The sequence below is a fragment of the Halyomorpha halys genome, unplaced genomic scaffold (assembly GCF_000696795.3).
Source record: "Halyomorpha halys isolate HHAL.00 unplaced genomic scaffold, Hhal_1.1 Scaffold1118.1, whole genome shotgun sequence".
Classification (NCBI taxonomy): Eukaryota; Metazoa; Arthropoda; class Insecta; order Hemiptera; family Pentatomidae; genus Halyomorpha; species Halyomorpha halys.
Window position 1 is genome coordinate 200,928 of NW_027113493.1, and position 17,983 is coordinate 218,910.

Here is a 17,983-nt window from a genome sequence, read left to right on the forward strand (position 1 = left end):
GAACCACTTTTCTATGCATATATTTTCTAATAGCAGTTTCTGTCTTGTCTCTTCTGTTGCGCTTTTATTTCTTATTCTATCGGATCTAGTTTTACCAAGGTTTTTCCTTAGGAATTTCATTGTAGAGGGTAGTATACGGCTTTTGAATTTTGCAGTAAAAGGCCTACATTCAAATGCATTGCTCGGCGTAAGTACTAGTTTAAATACAGTCATATTTTTTTTTAACAACATTTGTTTGCCAATTATTACGTTAATGAGTTAGTGGTACACATTTGTTACTTCTCGTATGCGCTGATTTATTTCTTAATCTACTATCATTAGTAATTTTTAATTTTTTTGATATTGGTACACACCACATTTAATCACTTATAAAATAATTGTAACAAGAAATCGTTCGGTACATAGTTGTAACAAATATGATAGGCTGATCATCAGGCTCGTTTTACGACAAGTATGCAGATTGAGGTGGAATGATATACGAGCCGACAAAAATGACAAAAAAGGAAAAGATTTGAAGTGAAGGAATTTAAGTTAATTTTTTTTTGTCGAAAATAGAGTCAAATACGATTCAGAATGTTGATGACAAAAGACATTGAGTAAATGGATGGCTTTTGCTGAGATATTGTTAACTAATTAAAAAAATCATTCCGTATAATTTTGTCACATAAATGGTACAATTGATACATATATAAGTATAAATTTATACATTCAAAAATTCATACCTTAAACATCTCAAAATTTCTATATATTAGAATATAAAAAAAAAATTGCTAGATTTGACTTAGGAAATGGGTCTTCTATTCTTCTTCTTATTATTATTATTTTCACACTTTAAATTTTCTGTCTTAGGCTCTCCCTGGGACCACCTGTTCATTATTAATACAATTTTAATAAATTGTTCTATTTCCAGAAGTTTCATTTCTATCAACCATCCCTAGACTGTCACAATTAATTTACTTTTTACTCTATTATCCTTAAGTATTTAATTCAAGAAAAATAGGGTATAGGTACGTTTTTATTTTACTAAATATTTGTTGAAAACGAAGAGTATATTATTTACCACCAGCTAATCAAAGTGAATGTGCGCCTGGCCTTCAGTTGAGGGCGTACTTCATACAATTGCTCTTTCTTATAAGAAGTGTTCTACCATTAATTATTCTAGTTGTATCTTGTATCACACATGGCTGTATCCACTATTAATTAGTTTCCTATTCGTCTATATTTAACTTTCCTTAACTGAACTTGTTTCTTTCTTTTAAAAAGAAATTGTTTGTATATTTTACTCCTCCCTTTGTTTATGCTTCCTAATTTTCTTGTTACATCATAGAAGGTTTGCGTCTTGTTTTCACTTAGCCCTGACGAAGCCCTACAAATTGGAGTGAAACGTTGGTTACGATTAAATAGTTTTAAAAAAATATTTTCTAGCTTTATTGATCGCTACACGGACTATCTTCCTACAGTCTAATTTTAGTATTAGTGTCAGTTTTAAATTCTGGGGAAGTTAATTCCAGATTTTGGTCGATTCGGTTTTTAGGTATTTAAATATCAATGACATCTCAAAAATATAAAAATCATAGAGGATGAGAGATATTCCACGACCCAAATTTATCTAAACTATTCATAGTTCCTAATATCATGAAGTATATAGTTAGGAATATATAGTACTACCCTATTTATACTACTATATAACCTGTTTTAACATTATCCAGTTTAGGATTCTAAAGGTTCAACTGATACTAAAAAATAACAATGTAATGTCTTTTTTTTTTTAGCACCCGATATATAGTTATTACATTCAAAACAACTAGTTAAAAAAAAAAATTGAAAACCATACCAGTCCAACGAAAGAGCAAATAATACTGAGTCTATAAACTCTTGAAAAACACTGACCCAAAGCATCAAAAATGATACCGGAGGCAGAATATCCTCTCGGTGGAGTTTCAGATTATTTGCATAAAGGGAAAATAAAGTAATTAATTTCGAATTTATTTTATTCAGTTATCTGGGTTCGAAGTGAAAATTATGCGAAGCGGAAGAATGTTATTTGAACTCTTAATTACATATGAATTTTTAAAAAGAATTTTTTTAGGTGTCAGTATTAATATAATGTTTTATTTAGAAATGTTTTTGATAAAAATAAACAGCGATTCATTTTCTTTTTACACTATTAATCTTTAAATGGTTAGGCTAATTTTATCCTTATTAAGGAGTTAAAGACTACTGGGAAAATATTGAGTACAGTAATTCGTTCTTCTTCTTTGACTTTTAATTATACAAACCAACCCAGTATTGTTTTTAATTAAGACTCCTAACTAAACCCAACTTCCAATTTGGAGAAAAGGGAAAATATTTAAAAATCAGGTTGCTTAAAATTGAATTTCGATTAAACTTTTACTACTAATCTATCTTTTGAAACACTTCAGTTGACATCTAAACAACATGAATGATAATCAATAAAATAGTGCTTACAAAAATAGTTTCAAGATTATATGTTCCCGAACCGTCCTGTTATGCAAGGCATGACACATGTGGCCCATCGCTAAGGAACTACGGTTTAAAACAATCTTCAGCGATGCAGGTTAATTTTTTATTGAGGTTGGAGGTACTGTGTTCCTTACCTCGAACCTCAATATAAACTTATGTGGGGATGTTTGGAAAGGAATTTGATATTATAAAAAGGAATATATGTATATAAACATACTCATAATTTCTACTTACCAATGTTGACAACTCTGCATGGTAGGGTTATACTGTCATGCTCCACCACCTTGAAGTGTCTGCCCTCAGTTGTAAAGTGGGGCATACCATCCATGTAGCCTGAAACAGGGAAGAAATAGTAATAATATCTTCATGGATATAATATGAGCATATAGCTGCTTTTCTTGAATAGTAACACATCTTACAAAACATTATTTTTTATTTAGAATTGGACGCATTTCAAAGAGTGTACCATAGACCGCGATTACTTTCTTTATTGAGGTAGTTCTACAGACATATTTTAAGCTTTTTTACACTTTACAAGTTACAAATTAACTCCACTCTAAGGAACAATATATGGAATATGTAACTCAGGAACAAATTTTTTTTGTCAGATGGGCCTCAATTCAAGATTAGTATTGATCTATACATGGTGTTTCTCGACACTCGGTCTACCCTCTTAACGTCCATAATTTTAAATATTTGATGAAATTTCCGCTGTGTAATTAGTAATGTTTCATTAAAAAGGCATACCATCTACCTTTTAATGGTGTTTTAAATTTAATTTTCTAAAAGGATTTTAATTGCAATTGAAATGTTAAGAGGAATTCGTACCGGGCACTTTTTTTATCCAACCCATACTGAAGGCGTAAACAGTCAATTAAGGCAGAAAAAATTGTTATGGTTTTGGGAATTTGTGCGAGAAATTAAGCAAATCTAACGAAAAAAGTTTTTTAAAATTAATTCGCGTAAAACTCCATAATCGCAGCTTGACCGGACAAGGATACTAAAAAATGGTTGTTAGGACTAATAAATGATCTTGATAACAAAAATACTATGATAAAAGATTCTTACATGGAATTGAATTTTGTAACGATTTTGTTTGTTTCATTTTACGTGTTTTCAAGCAAATTAACAAAAAAATAAATAAACAATGCGCAAAAGGTCAATAAAATCACTAGTATACATTTTTTTTAAAATGTTTATTTATTGTTATTTACAACTGTACATTTAGTAAATCTGATCTAAATTAAATTGGAGTGTTACAGGCGTGTAGAGAAACTACCCATTGGTAGCACTCTAATGACATTTTACATTAGATGGTCTCATGGCCATCTTCTTTTCAAGCGCCTCGGAGAATTGTCAGGAATGGAAGAGGATGCAAGATTAGAAACTAGGGCATTTGAGTGGTTAAAGAGTTTATAATGGAAGGAGTGATATCTGGTTCGAGCTAGATCGGTTACATAGGGAACATTAAAGTCTTTATGTATGATTTGTTTGCGACAAAGTAAGGAGCATTAAAGATTTTACGTAGGATTTTGGATTGCAAGGATTGAATACTAGAGGAATTCGAAGGTTTAGTGGAGCCCGAAAACTCAACTCCATATGTCCAGATTGGCCTTATTACTGTCATGTAGATCAGTCTTTTGTAATGTGTTGGAAGTTTAGACCGTTTGTCTAGTAAGTGCTGTAATAGTCGAAATCGACGTGGTTTCCTGTCTTTTCAGTTTTGTGTGAGGATTCCAGGTTAATAGTTTGTCCAAATGTAGTCCAAGGTAGCGGATCTGTTCGACAGGGGTAAGAGTAACATCAATTATAGAAACTGTAGGGCAGTCAGTAGGTTTACAACGAATGGTAAAGGTGATTTGATGGGATTTGTTGGAATTTATCTTAATCCTCCAATTACGACACCATTCTTCGAGGGCTGTGATATGAGATTGGAAATTTTGGGATACGATTAATGGGTTATTATTAACAGCGAGCACACATATGTCATCGACTTACATGGTGAGGATAGTGTTAGGATTGGTTGGAATGTCAGCTGTATAGACGGTGTAGAGGATGGGACCAAGGATACTACCTTGAGGAACACCAGCGGACTGAGAATAGAGGGATGAACAGGAACCATTGTGGTTTACTTGGAAAAATCTATCAATGAGAAAGGAACGAATGATGAGAAAGTATGTAGGAGGTAGGAATTTACGATTATAAATTAGTTTTGAAACTAGAAAAAAAAAATCAAGTGTATTCATCATATTAGAAATATAGTAAGGTGCTCTGAAGAAAAACATTCCAAGGGCACTCGGCCCCTACTTAGATCGCTATGTGCACTCCTTTTCTATACTTCAAGTAATGTCTACTTCCTTCATCATATACAATTTCATTGATATTTCCAATTTCTTTTTTCCAGTAGGCTGTTCACTTACCTTTCTGCCCAAAGAACCGCTCCGATTATAAACACGGCTTTCATGAACTTGGCCACATCACCTTCTTTTATAACCGTAAGTAGAGAAACAGTAATTGCTTACTAACTACAGTTTTCGATATAAGGATGTTTAATCCATAAGATAATGGTATATTAAAAAATAAATAAAAACGGAATGAAATATCGAATTAGGTAGTTTCGGCTTATAGCAAAATATGAATAACAAACTGAAAAAAAAGCTCTCTAAATCAGAAACTGGGAGCAGTTCATGTTAGACTAAGGTTTATGGCCAGAAATTATTTTCAATTATGTAGTAAAGTGAATTTTTTATTTTCAGGAAATGGACAACATTTATTTTGATCTAGAGCTCCTTGGTATTATTATTCATCATTATAACATAAATTTCCGTACTTAATATTTTTACATCAGAATAACCTTTAGAATTAATATAAATAGAAGTTTTATTAAAAGCATATTATATTTTACAAGATCAGCTGAGTACAAAAGCGATGTCCAAGGAAGCAGTTGATGGAAAAAGGAAAAGGGGAAGGGAATTTTCCACTGGTGTTGAGGTGTTATTGAGCAGCATCCCTCATTCCACGTCTTTCGCTTTTCTGGACCATTTCACTTAAACGACATTCCCTTTCAAGACCTCATTCGAAAACTATTTGATTAACTCCGGCCAGCTCTCACTTTTAGGGAACTTAGCAGCACTTCTTTCATCTATAAATCTTCCGATGATCTACGGAACCCGCTGAATTTCAACTTTCGCTCCAGTTCAATTCAATTCTTTCCGGAAAATGGTGCTATCGCATCCACAGTCTATTCATTATTATTGAGATATATTAAAACCCGAGAGAATTGGAAAGTTACTTATTGCAACTACTATTCCTGAAAATATACCCTATTATATACATAGAGTGGGGTAGCTCAGCAGTAAGGCACTGTGCTACTAACTCCAAGGATCCGGTTTCGTAACCAGCTGTATCAAATAATTATTCATCCTGTTACTGTAACAATGAGTTAACTCTCTGGATTCGTGAGTCCTCCGGGATTCACATAGCCTTATAAAGTGGGTTCCCCCTTAGGGAAAAATTTGACTGCCGAGCGTGATTCTGACCGAATCACTTTTATTTTAATTATAGCAATCACTCACAAAAATACTGCGTCTCTAAATCTTACTTAGAATGAAAGAATGAGATATATTACTTTTTTATTTGAATAGCTAGCCATTACTATTTTTTTATATTAATAAACTTTTCACCGCCATGCAAGAAATTCTAATGGCTAAAACCAAAAAAAAAAAACTTAAAATAGAATCATAGTAATTTTGACACATTTTGGAATAATTATAATTGAAAGATATAAATTAATTTTCTAGGATAATTAGCCAGATGAAGTTTTGGGACTTCTCAGATGAGTCCCTGAAGCCGAAGGGAAAGATATTAGACAACTTTAAGTAGCTACCTTAACTTAAAGTTCTGCACTTCTATCAATTAAAAGCAAACCTAACAAACAAAGAATAATCGTTCAGCCATCTTTATATCTACCATCCATATTGTTCTGATTTTAATTAAATTTCTTTACTGTAAGTATATTAAAAAACTTATTTATAAAACAATTTTTACAGTAAAAAATGTAATTACTAGAGGCGAAATCTGACACTTAGAACACAAAATTTAAAAGAAGCAATAATGCAAAATAGAACTTTTTTTCTTTTCAAATAAAATTTATTGATAATTGCAATTTATATAGTATAGTATATAATTTCAAGGTGAAATTTGGTTTTCAGTGCACAATCTTTCATCAATAAACATAAGATCATATTTTCAGAAAAGAAAAAAAGGGATTCCTCCTAAATTCTCTACGTTTTAATAAAATGAAATAATTTTACTAGAAATGGCTTTATCTTGGAACAGATACATTATATATTTCACGTAATGGACTTCACAGACAGTGGCCCAAATATTTTGGCCCTAACCATTTAATATAAAAGTCGTCTGTGGAAAACAGAATACTTGGAACAGCGAAACAATACTGGACAAAAAGCTCTTAATATACACCAAAAAATCAGCCCTAAAAAAAAAACTAAGCAAATCTCTTGTTCTTGGTATAATGGTTGGTTCCGGAGATTTTGGACTTTGAAGACTTGTAACTTTTACTTTTGATTTATATTGAGCCATTGACACTTTACCTTTTTTTTTTTTATTACTTAGTGATACTTAGGTAATGGCGGTTTATGGGGTATTACCGAATACTCTTTTGTTTTTTCAAAAACTTCATAGACCAAACCACGTAGTGTTTGCTAATACCACGTGTATTTCTATGTATTCTTGCTATTTACAAAAAAATTTCTTCTATCGTATAATTAGTTTACGTTTGAAATCAGCCAAAAAAAAAAATTTAATTAAAAATCAACTGAAAAGGACAGTTAAAGTGAGGTGGTTGAAAAAATAGATTGTGTCAACTTATTTTCCAGGAAATTAACTAATATTTCATATATTTTGAATTTTTTATGTAACGATATAAAATTTTTAAAAAATGACTCTCAAAATCAAACATTTGCTTTTAATTCCTTCTGTTATGCCAAGGATGTATTTTTAGAATTTTTAATTCAAAAAACTACTTTTAATTTATCAGGAACATCTTCTCTTTTCTTTTTTTTTTTGCCAATGCCAGTCTTAGCTCTCAATTATTTTTAGTAATTTTTTAAAATATTTTTTTTATTTTTTTTTATAAATAGTTTATTTTTTGTCCATATTTAAGAAGTGATCTATTTATAAACTTTGTATTTTAAAACTATTCAAAATATTTTAACTTGATAATTATTGTCTAATACCAATTCATAAATGATTAAAACCAAAATAATAAGTTATAAACTAATTTCTAATATTTCTGAAAGAAGATTTAAATGAAAAAGAAATATTTCAATCTATGGATAAAGTTAAAGATTCTTGTCTTAAGTAAAATTTACATAAGGTATGTCCTAAGAAGGGAATTGTAGATGTTTCTCCAAATGATAATCTTAAATTTTCTCGTTCTCTTCCAATACGGTATTATTTTGAGAAAATTTCTCATTTTATATGCATAGCCATGGAAGGGAAATCTGTTTGTCAAAGCAATGGAGTGGCTATATTGGCTGTCACCCCGGCCCAGTTGCTTCTACTGATCTCTTTATATCGGCTTATGGCTCTTCCATAAACTTTTGCCATAAACTCTACCTGGGCAGGTTTAACTCTATTTCCATTTATTATTTTTAAATGATTTATAATATACTCACAGATCCATAATTTATATAAGTGAAATAGCTATCAAAAATAAATCAATAAATCATTGTTCGGTCATCTGATATTTGTAAAACCTTGTCAATTAAAAGTTGAATTGAATTAGGAATAAAGGTAAAAATATTTCACTGTAGCCTAAATATTTAATTGAAGGACTTTGTAGGATATTAAGCTTTCCATAATATTCTAACCTGAATGATTTGTAATTAGTGTAATTGATTTGTGTGAATAAATGGAGTATTCATATATAAAAAAAAATTAAGATTATCTTATCTAAAAATAATTTTGACTTAAGACTTTTGTGAAAATGTTGGTGTCCAATATCATAAATAAATCAAATAATATTTACGACTTGATGTGCAATACTATTGTGGGAAAGAGAGAGGTAGTTAAGGACATCAAACTCCATAACTTTAAAGCAATATGTCTTCCAAAACTATTATTTGGCATTGAAAGTTGGGTCATCCAAGACAATCACTTGAGCAGGATTACGGCTGCTGAAATGCAATTTTTGTGAAGAATATTGGGCAATACTAGGAGAGACAGGATAAGGAATGGAAGAATAACAGAAGAACTTCAGATCACCTCAGTGAAATCAGTGATTGAACACCGACAGCTACAATGGCACGGACATGTCTGTAGAATGGAGGAAGGCAGAGAGACAACAAAATGTATTGAGGCAATGCCGACTGATAGAAGACCACGAAGCAGACCTAGAAGGAGCTATAGGGAACATATCCAACGACTAGGTCTGGAAAAAGGAAAAAAGCTGACTCAAATGAAGATGCTTGCCATGGACCGAGATGTGAGGACCAAGTGGTTAGAGGCTACTCCATGCTGAAAGGCACTTAAGGAGAAAGAATAAGAAGAAGTGAAAATGTTGGAACTTTGAAAATCTCAAAACGATCATCTTAGAATTCAGGAAATAATGTGTTATTTCTCAAATATTTGCTGGATTCACATGAAACCATAAATAAAAGAAAATGATCGTCTAATATAAATCCAAATAATAATCAGGTGATATATTTAATCCATCCCAACAAAATAAAATATTCTAATTGTTACTCAAAATTTTTCCTGTCATCCAACGATCATTGATAAAACATTTAATTATTAATTTTCATTAAAAATGTGTAATTTAAGTTTAAAACAATGTATTATTATTATTAGATATATATTAGTGCATATAAATGAAAATTATAAAGAAAATTAACCTAAACATTTAATTTTGTAAAGACTGTTTATTTATTATCAATTAAATCACAACGTAATTTAAATAATAAAATATAACCGTTACGTTTGTTTCTTGAATGTTGTAAACAAATAAACTGTCTACTTATGACTTATTTGAAATGAGTGATTCTTGTTTCCTTTGTTTCTAAACATGGCCTACATATTTTTTTTGTATCCCTTGTGGCTGCTCCATCTTCTCTGGTTGAGTGAAAGCTGAGAATCGGCAAAACATTCTTCAGTTGTTGTTGTTTTTTAGTGCATACAAAATAAGAACCTATTGTCCCTTTTTAGAAAACCTAACATACTCGTCATGGTGTGTTATTTTTGGTCATTGTGGACAGAAATTTTAGATTATTAATCAACATTAAATCTTGAAGAGCATTCATGAGCAACAAAAAGTTAACAACAAATGGATGGAATCTTGTACTCTTGGGATGACAAATACGTGTTTCTTCCTCCTTGTTTAGTTTCGAGAGCCATTGTTAGTACTAAAGTTTCCTGATTTCGAAATAAGAGAGAACAAAACTTTGATATCCCAAATATATATAAGAGTACGTTCCTAAATAAGAATTCTTCCTTTTCTAACTAGGCACTTACATTCCAACGTGTACAATCATTCTAAAAATTGAAGTTTAGGATACATTGAACAATCATGGATTGATGCACTATAGCTTTGGTTAGTCTTGTTTACACAAGACTGTTGTTCGCAATTGTTTGAATTTATGTAAAAAATTTTTAAAAATATACATAAGAAATTTTTTTGTTTTTATTTTGCTATCATTAATAATTGAAATCAATGTTTGGCGCACTGGCCCCGTTTCGATTACATTTGAGGGTTGGATACGGATCATTATGGTTTCTCCCGTACTTGATACTTCAGAAACGGGTGCGGAGGAAGACAGATGCATTCAATGCCAAAGAGGCCAGTGGAAGAAAACAGTCGTTTCAATCCGATTTTTGATTAATTTGATGAAAACTTTGTATATTTACCAGTCAATATTGATGAACTTTCCAACTATAATTAGGAAGAATAGCAAAAGTTTACTATAAAGTAATTTATGACGTTTATCGTTATAGATATGAAGTTTATGATAGATAGTAGATAGTAGATTAGTGTAGATGGCAGTCTACGACCTTAACTTTTAATTTACTATAAAGTAGTTTGTGACGTTTTCTATATAGAAGTGGTAGTTTTTATAAATATTGCATATGAAATTTATATCTGAACAACTATAGATCAACATTTGTTAATTTCATTTGTCAAATATCATGAAAACTACTACTCTTACGAAGATGAATATTATAAACTAACTTAATAGTACATTAAATTAGCTTTAATATGGTAAACATCTGTAAGTCTAATGATTACTGAGTTATAGTTTTACCAAAATAAATTCACTAACAACTGATGTTTCGTTAGAATATGTTGCTTTTAAAAAAGTGTATTACAGGGAATATTAAGGTAAATATGTAAATATTTTTTGGGGGTTCATATTTTAACCAATTTACTTTTCTTTAAATTGTATTTAATTCGATGTTTTAATTTCGTGAGTGGTTTTAATGATATGCAGCTCCCAATGAAAAATCAATTTCTTTTAATTTTTTGGAACAGCCGTCATTTATTATTTCCAATAACTGTAGTTGGTAGACCCCTCAAATTCGACCAGTAACTATAAAGAGTTTTAATTCAAGAAATACAACATGAGCTAAAATTACTGCATTTTTTCTCCTCTTACGCACAAAGAAAAACATATTCACCCGAGAAGATTTTACTATTAATTTTTAAGTATAAATTATGAAGGAACATATATCGTCATATCGTAAGTACGGCGGTCTTGTGAGTATGGTGGCAGGCATAGGTATACGAAAAACTTCCACAGTGGAAGAGAATGTCGTTACCAACCTCCAGTTCATGCAACCACAAAAAGTTAAACAGAAAAGTTTCACATTCAGTAGGAATAGCATCTATATTTTATACCCCAATCCAGAATGTTTTCTCATTTGACACACTACATTAGCCGCCTGAGATCGTTTCTCTCCGCAGTACATTTCAAGAAAAAGTTGGCGTTATATGAATTTTTCACAAGAGTCGGATATTGAATTTTCAATTGAAAACCAAGTTTTAGTATGAATTAATTATCAAGAGGGAGTATAAAAAGAAATGTTCCTCGAACGAGCACGATGTTGACTTAGAAAATCATAATCTCATTAGTATATACTTTAAGTCCACAACTAAATGATAATTAATTAAACTGGTGGTGTAAAATATAACGAGCATAGTCTCTTTTGGTCTGTCGTCTTATTGTTGGCGTCGTATATTTTTTCGATATATATATTTTTTTTTTGGGGGGGGGGAGGGGTAATCGCAGGGAATGAACTGGCTGGTCCAGCTGCCGGGAGGGGGTAAATAATTTCAACTCAATCGGAAATGAGCAACCTTCTCGAAAAGGAAATAAAAGATAGATGGAAATCTTTTTGGAACGAAAGCCCAAGGAGTAAATTAAAAATTATGAAGAAGGACATCAAGCCCTGGGTACCTCCAGCAGTAAATGTAGTAGATGTCGTTTTGACTAAGCTTAGAATAGCTCACACGATGATTACTCACTCCTATCATATCTCAAAACAGCCGCCTACAAAATGTAAATATTGTAACAGCAGTTTGACTATATGACATACCTTCAAGGAATATCCATGTTTCACGTCGCACCTCAATAACTTAGGATTGAGCCCAAATATTTCAAAAACTCACACAGACGATAGAAAAAACAGTGGAATTAGTGTTTTGGTTTTTGAAATCAGAAAATTTGCTCTCACAAAATTAACATCAAACAGAGAAAAAAAATAAAACAAATGGATGCAAAAAAAAAAAGTTTATTAATTTTAGTTTTTAAATCGATAAAAAAAAACTATATTTAAAAATATAATAGTTCATTAAATTCTTTCACACTTGGTACGCTAGAAAAGAAACAGCTTACAATATGTAAACACGTTTTATAACCACACGCAAGTCCATAATATTGCCAGTTTAACAATCACATAATTAATACCAATTTTTTTTTTTTTTTTTGGATCTATTTGAAATAGTTTTGTGTTTAACAGTGTCTTTGTAGTGGGGTTTTGTTTTTATCTAAAACGTTGCTCAATACCAAATTATCACAATTATGTTTTAAGTCTATTAACCATTTACAATTAAATGGATATTAAAATATAAAACTCTGATGCTCTAAAGAAAAAAAATTCAAAATCCATTAATTTAACCACGAAATACAACTAAAACACCTTATATAACTTTGTATTCGTTCAATATAGCTACGGGAAAAAAAAAATAACCAAACAGTTTTTTAATTTTAATTTTTAAATCTATCAAGAGAAAATTCTATATTTAAAAATATAATGGTTTTATAAATTCTTTCGTTCCAGTTTCGATAAAAGGAGTACGCATTGGGCAATTTCACGACTGCAAATAGCAAATATTTAAATATTCCTGATTTCATTTCTTCGTTGATTTAAAGACTGTTAGGTTTCAAAAGTTTAGATACTTAAACTTCTAAGCACTTTGGTACGCTAGAAATGAAACTGCTTACAATATGTAAACACGTTTTATAACCACACGCAAATCCATAATATTGCCAGTTTAACTATCACTCAATACCAAATTATCATAATTATGTTATAAGTCCATTTACAATTAAATGAGTATGAAAATATGAAACACTGTACAAAGAACGCTCACAAGTTATAACAACCAAGGATCCATGAAAAGATTTATGAATAAATTTAATACGTCTATGCGTTTTTCGTTACTCTCTTCTACGGCTTTATATTTCATACATTAATTTTCTATACTCTTCGTATTTCCAATCACGTATTGTACATCTTTATTACTACTATCGAATAAACAAAATTGAAGGAACTATTGAGAGAGATATTTAGAATTTTTTTTTTTGTAATACTGAAAATTGGCCCAATAACGGAGACAAACAGATGACATTGTAAGGAAGGGCTAACTACAGAAGGGATCCGGCAGACAATAAGCTGGAAGGGTGGCGTAGGACGTGATCAGGCCCTTATTGGAAGCGTTGCACAACGCGCCTGGGAATATACTCATACTCACTTCAGCCATGAGATGAATAATATCTCCTCTTCAGTGATTCACCCGATTCCCTCTTGTAAGGATCATTAGTTGAAAACACTTTTGTGTAGATGCATCTAAAGCACGAGCTGATATATATAAATTTCAACCAAAATATTCAGCTGGATAATAAAAGTAAAAACATTAGAACACAATTAATTACGCGTGATATTAACCACTTAAGAAATACTAACCAATTTTTATTTATCGGGCCGAGTGGAACAGCATACAGTCAAAATCAGGGAAATAACTAATAGTAATAAGAGGAAATCTTCCATTCTCGCCCCAATTTAATATTACCATGACCAGAGCTTGGTTTATCATACCCTCCAAAATTTACTAATGCAACTAAAATAATGTTTAATATTTATGTAAAAACAATGCATGTAGCTAAAACAAGGAATCGGTGAGCACTCCTTTCCTGCTCACCTTTATTGCCTTTTCTATCTTACCTCCAAATCAATCATTTCTAAAGAATATTGGTGGATTAGTAAGACGACTACATCACAATCCTTCAATACCATAACACCAAAAATAATGTGATACAAACAAATACATTGTACAATTAGCTCGATATAAATAAGAAAAGGAAGGAAAGGTTCCCTTATTTTTTTAGATAATGATCTCCTAGGAGATTGTAACGTCATCGTTCTTGAATTCATTAATGTAAACTAGTCAGCATTGACGAGTCTGCTAATCCTGTTCAGGTGAGTTTAAAAAAGGTGGCCGTTCCAAAAAAGTAACAAAAACTGAAAAAAATGCAGTTATTTCATACTTCTTGGTTCTTGACTCATATGAAACGAGGTTGGTATGTACACATAAGAAACCTGTATGCCAAGATTGTGCTGTGCCGCACGTTGTGCAGACGAGTTTCAAAATTTAACTTTAAACACTCACAAATGAAGTTATTTCATACATGTTGGTTTTTGACCTATACGAAACTAGGGTTGGAACAGACACGAAAGAAACCTGGTTGCCAAGTTAGTGCTGTGCCACTCCTTGTGCAGACGTGTTCCAAAATCCAACTTTAAAAACTCAAAAAATGCGGTTAAATTGGTTTTTATGACTTTTAACAAGCTTTAGTTTGATGCCTAACAGACATAAGTTCATTTAATAGTTCTTGGAATATAGCCGTCAAAAGCAAAACATTTTGTCAGAAAACGAACAATCGACATTTTGTGGATTTATTTTGCTAATATAATGAAAACACTACTCCGAAGAAAAAAACTAATAATAGCTTTCTTTTTTAGGACGTTAAACAATCTTTAGTTTGATGCCTAACAGGCATCTGTACATCTAATAGTTCCTGAGATATAGCCGTCATAAGCATAACTTTTCTTTAGAAGAACGAGAAATGGACATTTTGTGAATAGATTTCGCTAATATCATGAAAACTATCACTCTTACGAAAAGACTAATTAAAAAAAATTTTGTAGTGTATTTAACTAGCTGCAATTAGATTCCTAACAACGATTTATTTATATGACAAAAGAAGAGTTTAAAAAGTATATTTGGTAAATATTGATATTTGAAAATATTTTTACAAAACTGTTCTTTCGTTATTTTATTAAATCGTTCAATAAAATTTAAATACTACTTACTTTTTATTCTTATAATTTTTTATTAATAATGATGTTTGTAACTAAAGTAAATTTCATGTATAAAAGCAAAACCAACAATAATCCAATTTATCAATTAAACGACCGTAACATACCTAATTTGATAAAATTGAGTTTTTTCGTCAAATTTCAGATTTATAATAATGTAATAACTAATAATTAAGATATAAATGATTAAATATAAATAATTCGAATTTCGAGTTTCCAAAGTCGTATTTTGGACCGAGTCTGCACAACGTGAGGAACAGCACTAGCTTGGCTGATAGATTTCTTTTGTGTCTGTACCAACCCCAGTTTCATATAAGTCAAAAACCAAGAGGTATGCAATAACTCCATTTTTGAGTTCATAAAGTTGAATTTTGGAACTCGTCTGCACAAAGTGCGGCACAGCACAATCTTGGCAGACAGGTTTTTTTTTTTGTTTAAGTATCAATCCTTGTTTCATATGAGTCAAGTACCAAGAGGAATGAAATAACTGCATTTTTTTGAGTTTTAGTTACTTTTTGGAACGGCCGCCATTTTTAAACTCCCTGAACTGGATTGCCAGACTTGCCAGACAATTCTGACTCCTTATTATAAGTAGTTAACATTTATGAATTCGAAAATTGGGGTGAGATAACTGCCTTTTTTCCACGAGCTTATATACTAAGTGGCTTTGCGGTAACGTAAGATTCCACTTTAATTATTTTTAATATTATTTATGTCAACCTTCAGAGATCGTCTTCACATATCGACTAATACTCGATATAAATGGATGATTAAAAGGTAACATAAAAAAAGCTTTTTTTTTTTCGTACTCTCCTGTGGAAAAATAAAAACAAGTACAGGATGAAGTACGAGTATATTACGAAAAGAAAAGATGAATCCTTTTCTTACCTGAATGTATTTTAAGGTGTTTAAAAAAAAATAAGGGCTTATGTTATCTTGAAAAACATATTTTCAAATCATAATTTTATAAATGTTCATATTAAAAATAATATGTACATAAAAAAACATGATTTTCTTATAAAGTAGAAACCCGCTGGACTTTTCTTGTGGATTAATCTTGAGTAAAAAAAAATAAAGAAATAAATAAAGTTCTGAGAAACCCAAATTTGGTAAAAAAAAATACAATGACTAGCATCGTTGTAACTAAAAAAAATATATAAATCGTTAGCTCACTGGCATTACATCATGTATCTAAAAGAAAAATTATTTGAATTGTACTAATAAATTTAACTTATTCATGTACATAGAAACATTTAAATCCTACATATTAAATTTTGTACTGCATTTTGGTATGTACCTAATGATAACTTAAAGTATTATCTAGGGTTGTCTCTAATAATAGATAATCATTAAGGATTATCCAACTTTCCCGCTAAAATGTATAAAAATGATGCGGTAAATGCTGACATCTGCATGATACTTAAGTCATTTTTCCTTGATTCTGCAAAATGAATTTTAAATTAATATTATAACATATAACATAAGGGTGCTATAAATGATTAAATAAGAAGTAAGTTCATCAAGAATAACTATTGATGAACAGAGAGAGGTTCGCACCAAAATTAGTATTTTCATACCTTTTTTTTAAACTTTACCTGAACCAATCCTCAAAATATTATACAAAATCGAATCTATTCCAAAAAATTTACCAATATAATATTATAAAAACATTAATTTAAACGCATATCACGAAACCAGTGACGAGGAAATGGCAAACAATGATAAGACAATTAAGAAGCTGACACCATATAAGTATCCAGATAATAAACTGTAGACATATGTTTTCAAAATTTGAGGTCCTCGTTAAATCAGAGATTGAAAAAAGTTGGCGTCCAAAAAGAGCTATAGTTGTCAAAACATAGTTATATCTTGATTTTCTGGAGTGTCACCTACAATTTTGAGAAGGTGTTTAACGAGGTGTAATGAGAGTGCTTAAAAAAATCTCATTCAGAACATGGAAGTTAAGAATACTGGACCAGCTCAGTGACGGGGTATGTTTAATGGACTGTTCTAACATTTCGTTTTTATTGATAAAAATAATTATTGTGAAATATGAAAAAAATCTAGATTAAATGAGATACAAGAGGGAAATGATTTTGTCGATTCTTAAAATTATAAGAGGGGGTTTAAAACAATCAGTACATCAAATTATGGCGAAATGGCAGAACATCCTATAATATTGTAACTTAATTAATTATAAAATATTTACTTTTTGTTAAATAAAAAAAAAAACTCAATGAAATCAAAAAAAGTGGCGTTAGATTCATCCAAAAAGGGGAAATAATAGTTAGTGAAGTATGTGTTGACAAACAGGTCGAGAAGAATTGAAGAAAAGGATTGGCAATGGGCCCAGATGGTTCTCCAACTACTTTTGTCTAACATTGAACATTCATTGAACATTGAACAACATTGACAACATTGAAGTACTGAAAACCAAAACTGACAATAAAAGTGTGGTGTGTCTATATTAAAACTATTCATGAAGTTTTCTACACCATAATACGAATTAATATAAATTATCGAACATTACGATATTATATATACTTTTATTATCAATTTGATGCCGTTGGGAAACGATTATATTATAGAAATCATTTTTATTCGTATAACAATCATTTTCTTTAATTAAAACATTAATATAATTGAAATCATCATATAAGTTAGACGTTATACTATCAATCCTATTATTCACAATATTATTATATATTAATTTGTCCTTCAAAAGGTTTTCTTATAGTTCTTGTTAATAATTGATAGAAAGTCAAAAAAATAAACACGCAAAAATAAAAATACTACCTTGCGTTTGTACATTTGTACTTTTAAT

At 30.6% G+C, this 17,983-nt stretch overlaps 1 protein-coding gene across 1 annotated transcript in view; it reads right to left on the bottom strand.

Moving 5' to 3' along the window:
• Positions 1–17,983, bottom strand: part of LOC106688376 (kin of IRRE-like protein 2) — a 176,508-nt gene that overhangs the window by 131,180 nt on the left and 27,345 nt on the right. Inside the window, exon 2 of the mRNA XM_067050949.1 lies at positions 2,719–2,817. Within this exon, the coding sequence (XP_066907050.1) occupies positions 2,719–2,817 (99 nt within the window). The remainder of the gene's footprint in view (positions 1–2,718; positions 2,818–17,983) is intronic.